Source organism: Quercus robur, chromosome 8 (assembly GCF_932294415.1).
Source record: "Quercus robur chromosome 8, dhQueRobu3.1, whole genome shotgun sequence".
Taxonomy (NCBI): Eukaryota; Viridiplantae; Streptophyta; class Magnoliopsida; order Fagales; family Fagaceae; genus Quercus; species Quercus robur.
Window position 1 is genome coordinate 58,100,645 of NC_065541.1, and position 5,479 is coordinate 58,106,123.

The window sequence follows — 5,479 nt, forward strand, 5'->3', positions numbered from 1 at the left end:
TTATGGTGAGGTTGTATATACCTAATTAACTAGATAGTTAAACATTAATTATTCAATGAGTAATTTGTGTAATTATCTTTTAATTAGAGTAAATTTGGAACCAATTAAGTCTGAAATGAGAGTGATTGGAGCCATTTAATGTTAATTGGGAGCTAATTTGAGACCTATTAATGTTAATTGTGCTGAAACCATTTTCTAACAAATGACCTCTGCTCACCATTTCATCGATATCTCTCAGAGTATTTTGAATCTGTGAATGAGGTTAATTTTCTCAGAAATTAGACATCTGGGGCTTCAATTTGAGCACAAGAACGAGACAATTCCAATCAGAATTGAGTCAGATATGATTTTTCGAAATTGGCTCTACAGACTGTTACAGCAGCTACGGGAAAACCGAATTTTGGCTTGCTCCTCATTCCTACCAATCTCTCCATTTAATGCACCAGATTTTTCCCAAGGCTAAAATGAGGTCTAGGTTCATGATTCTTTGTCAATCCTCATTAAATGACATTCCATTCATATTTCCTCTACAACTACTATATAAACCCTCCCTCTCCTTCATTCAAAAAGCACACAAAAACCTCATCTCTTCTCCTCTTTTGAGTTCTAGGAAGGTGAGTAGTCTTGTCATATCTTGGTCTTCTTGAGACTCAAGGTATCGAGTGAAACTTACTCTTCCTTTCCTAACTCTTCTTTTCCTCCACCTTTAGGACCTTCCTCAAGAGTCTCATCCTCCACCAAATGGATCTTGCATGAAGGTATAATCCGTTTCCCTAATTGTTTTTTGTGTTGCCATGATGAGAGTTTAAGATTAAAACATGATAATAATCATTTAAATTCCTTTGAATATGTTTGAATGTTCTTAATTGTTCTTATATGTTCTTCACATGTTCTTGGTTGTTCATCACATGTTCATGTATAACACTAATTTTAATCTTAAATCCACATCAAGATTATGAAAAACATATTTGTTTAATAATTCTTTCAAATCCTTGAATCTAGGATATCACCATTCACACACATTCACTAGAATTTATTTTTCAATCCAAATGAAATGCTTAATAAATAGAATTAGGGTTTATCACATGCACACACATTAAATTCAACATGCAAATTGATTGACATATTTGATAATATGATATGAATGTTGATCACCATAGTCTAGAAGACCGGTTTCACCGGACAAGGTGGGTACCTAACACCTTCCCACCTTATAACATAGCCTCCGAACTTAGATCAAAGGTTAGTAGAGCAAATACTTATCCATGTAATTTTCGATTTTAGATTGTAACTAGGAAACAAAGTCATGTACTTTATCTTAGATTGTATCTAGGACCAAAGCCATGTAATTTTCTATGATCAATGTAAATTCAATTTCAAATTAATAAAATGAGAAATTTTTCAATTTGATTTTCTTATTTTTTCCAATAATTAAATAAGTAGCGATTTCATTATAAAACCCTTAATATAAAGGAGAAAATAAAACTAGTCAAACCTCCATCTTGAGAAGCGATAATATAACTCCACCCATTTATATGGATTTGGCCTAACATCATAAAAAGGGGCCAGGGGCGCGGTCTCTCACACACACACAGCACTTACTCATCAAATACAATTACACACACTTGAAACCTTACTCCTCGACACCTAGCTACTAACACTATGACACAACCACTCTCAACTTTCTTTTCTTCACTTCACACGTCTCATATTCTACTGCACTTCACACACCTCACTTCACCTAACACTTCACTACCCATCATTCCACACTTCACACACGTATCGCACCTAGGCACATGACATCCTATCTATACTAGTTTAAGTCGGTTAGCCAAACAACTTTGAAATCTCTACACCATTCTTACAGTAATTATTTTCCTACAAGCTTCTACTATTCTATAAACATGTGGCTGACAGTAATTATTTTCCTACAAGCTTCTACAATTATTTTCCTACAAGCTTCTACTATTCTATAAACATGTGGCTGACAGTAATTATTTTCCTACAAGCTTCTACTATTCTATAAACATGTGGCTGAAATTAAAGTACACAAGGAAACTCTAGAGAATTCCGGATGGAGAGATTAGACAAGAGTGTTAGTGTAGATTTCTAACATATTTCACTTAGGATATTTTCAGCAATTTTATGAGATAATTGTCATGTGCAATTTAAATTGGGTAAATTCAAATTTGAAATGTTGAGTACCTCAACTTGGATTACACTAAGTCAACCTCTACCCTGTTCAGATCCTAGAACAAAGAAAAACATTTTTTTATCAAATGTAGTTCCAAAAAATTCACAATACCCTAAACTTATTCATCTGCTTCAATTTCATTCCCATTATTATCTTCTTTGGCTGCCACCGTTGCTGCTAGCATTTCATCGACTTCTCTAATGAGAAGGGTTCGGTCTAAATTTGAACAACTCACATAAACTAACATAAATGAGGCTTTTTTTTTTTTTTTTTTTTTTTTTTTTTTTTTTTTGTGGCTAAACTTTTGGTTCATTTAAAACCCTTATTCTATTTTTTAAGTGATCAGAATTAAAACCTTTTATATAAAAGAAAGTATAATTTTTATTCTTAACTAGCATAATTCCAAAAGCAGTGGAAGAATCTATTTTCTTCATATATACAATAAAACAAAAATTAATGATCAAAGGCGTATAGTAAGTGCTGCACAAGACTTGCCAGAAAATGCAGAGAAAGTTTCTCTCAGAAACGAGGAAATGTGGGGTCGGTGAAAGCGAAAGAAACAAAAGAATTAGTAGCTGATTTCAGTTCTCAATTCGCTATAGTCAAATGCTAATCCTTTCTGTTTAGACTTTTAAACCAAAAATCCTTGTCCCTTTTACGCTTCCTTCTATTCCTCTCCCATTATATAACCTCTACACTGCCTCACATTAATTTCTACACCAAAGCCAAAAACTCTCTCTCACTCACTCACCAAAGCTTCAGACTTTTGCATTTTTCTCTTAGTCTTTCATATGGCCAGGGAAGTTTCAGCCAAAGACTACCAAGACCCAGCTCCAGTACCGATTTTACATGTTGTGGAGCTATCCCAGTGGTCCTTTTACAGGGCTTTGATAGCTGAGTTTATAGCTACTTTGCTGTTTCTATATGTCTCGGTGCTGACTGTGATTGGCTACAAGAGCCATGTTAAAGACGCCTGTGGTGGTCTTGACCATCTCGGGATTGCTTGGGCCTTTGGTGGCATGATTTTCATTCTTGCTTACTGCATTGGTGATATTTCATGTACGTGGGTTTTCATTTCTCTCTTTCTTTCTTACGTATTTTCCCACTTTTGTTAAGTTTTGCTTCCTTTGCTTTTAAAGTTAAACTTTACAATTTAGTTTGCATTAAGCTTCAGATAATTAAGGTTGTTTTTGGTTAAATATTTCAGCTGGGTTTTTCTTTCTTTGTTTTTTTACGTGGATTTTAGGCTTAGCTATTAGCTAACTTTAAAAGTTGGTTTTGTGCGTAGATGGTCACATTAACCCAGCAGTGACATTCGGGAGCCTGTTGGTTCGTAAGGTGTCGCTTATCCGAGCCGTGATGTACATGGTGGTTCAGTGCTTGGGTGCCATCATTGGTGCTGGGATCGTCCAGGCCTTTCAGATGGGTGTTTACGAAAGCAATGGTGGTGGTGCCAACACGGTCTCTCTTGGGTACAGCAAAGGCGCTGGATTGGGCGCCGAGATCATAGGGACCTTTGTGCTTGTATACACCGTCCTTTCTGCCACTGATCCCAAGAGGGCAGCTAAAAATTCCATTGCTCCGGCATGTACCTTAACATTCCTCCAGTTTGAGATTCAGTTCGCTATAAACTATAGAGTTTTTTGCATAGTAAAAAAATTGGAAATATATATTACACACGGCCTATTACACATAACATAACAATTATCAACCAAAAAAAAAAAGTTTGATATCTTATTTTAAGTCAATGGTAAAGAGCAATTAAATAAAATGATCAAATTATGTTATAATCTATTAAAATAAAAGATCTGTTTTATCCTTTTCAAAGGAAAAAATTTAGCTTAATTTACTGATTGGTACTTGAGACTCTTTGGGGGGTTTAAAACCTAAAAGTGCATGTGTACATGTACTGAGTTTAAGGTTTTTTGGAATCCGTGGGGACACCTCGTATGAACAACCTAAGAATTGCCCTATTTTGTTTCACGGCAATTGTAGATTATTGTTTGGGCCCTCAGCCTTGGACTATTTTTTAGCCACAAATGAATGATTATGGATTATAGTATGAGTTATAATATCAATGTTTTATTGATAGATTGTGTATTGTAATGAATTGAAGGTTTTGGCACCACTTTCCATTGGATTTGCGGTGTTCATGGTTCACTTGGCCACCATCCCAATCACTGGCACTGGCATCAACCCCGCTAGGAGTTTTGGTGCTGCTGTTATCTACAACAAGGCCGCGGCCTGGGATGACCATGTTAGTACACTTTCCTTAGACTACTGATTATTTGCATTATTGCTAAAGTTGTTTTGTTGTTGTATCATTTAATTATATGCACAGTATATATACAACAATGACGATCATGAGAAGTTCTAAAATTTTAGAGTTGACTATGGATCTTCCGCATGCTATAATTATGATCAGTTATATGTATATATGCATCGTTTCATATTAAATATTCATCCCCCCCCACCCCCCACCCCCCACCCCTCAAAAAATGGTGTATCTTATCTACTTGTTATTTTCTTTTCCAGTGGATCTTTTGGGTTGGGCCATTCATTGGCGCAACCATTGCAGCTCTCTACCACCGATTCGTGATGAGTGCAGGTGCTGCGTAAGCTCTTGGGCCATTCAAGAGCAACCCCCATGTCTGATTAACAAAGAGGCTTAACTATATGATTCCTTCTTCATGGTTCTCCAATCTCCAGGTGAATGACATTGGAAGAAGGATTTGATATCTTTAGAAGAATAATGGGGGAGTGCTTATGCTCGTGTATGAATGTTTCTTTGGCTCTCTTAATTTCCTTAGAGAGTTATTAAAAGGAGCATAAAATTTTAGATAAAGCCTGTTTGATCCCCCATGTTTCCCTGTATACACTTGCCTTTGAATTTACTTGTGAGTTGTTGTTTTCAATATGTCTTAGGCACTTTGTACTCTTTATGCTTTAAAGTACAGTTTGAGCAACGCGGTCAAGTGTTCACTTTCTACTGTCTGAAATTGCTCTTAGTGCCTAGTGGAAGAATTACATAGAAGCAGGTTGAAAAGGCAATCTACTGAATTCTAATCGTTCACAAAGTCTCACTATATCATCATGAAAAAGATGCAAAATTAGGTGACATGAAAATTGAACCCAAAAAAGAAGAAACTCTTGCTTAATATGGCTATTTTAAGTGCAACATGGAGAGCAATTTATATGATAATAACAAAAGGAAAGGACATGAGAGCGGTTTAAACATTACATGGTATCTAAGACAGCACTCTTCAAATACAATGGATTTGGTGC

At 35.7% G+C, this 5,479-nt stretch overlaps 1 protein-coding gene across 1 annotated transcript; it reads left to right on the forward strand.

Annotated features, from left to right (window-relative positions):
* The first annotated feature begins 2,872 nt into the window (after positions 1-2,872).
* Positions 2,873-5,109, forward strand: LOC126697263 (probable aquaporin PIP2-5). The gene is made up of 4 exons (XM_050394174.1): positions 2,873-3,253; positions 3,483-3,778; positions 4,311-4,451; positions 4,730-5,109. The coding sequence occupies exons 1-4, from the start codon at positions 2,986-2,988 to the stop codon at positions 4,811-4,813; spliced, it is 789 nt and encodes a 262-aa protein (XP_050250131.1). The 5' UTR covers positions 2,873-2,985; the 3' UTR covers positions 4,814-5,109.
* The last annotated feature ends 370 nt before the right edge of the window (positions 5,110-5,479 follow it).

What these genes read in the sequence shown, in the direction of transcription:
- LOC126697263 (XM_050394174.1), top strand. Translation starts at nt 2,986, where the DNA reads ATGGCCAGGGAAGTTTCAGCCAAAGACTACCAAGACCCAGCTCCAGTA. An exon ending in CTGCATTGGTGATATTTCAT is followed by an intron (nt 3,254 to 3,482) that starts GTACGTGGGTTT and finishes TTTTGTGCGTAG; the next exon opens with ATGGTCACATTAACCCAGCA. An exon ending in CCGCGGCCTGGGATGACCAT is followed by an intron (nt 4,452 to 4,729) that starts GTTAGTACACTT and finishes TTTCTTTTCCAG; the next exon opens with TGGATCTTTTGGGTTGGGCC.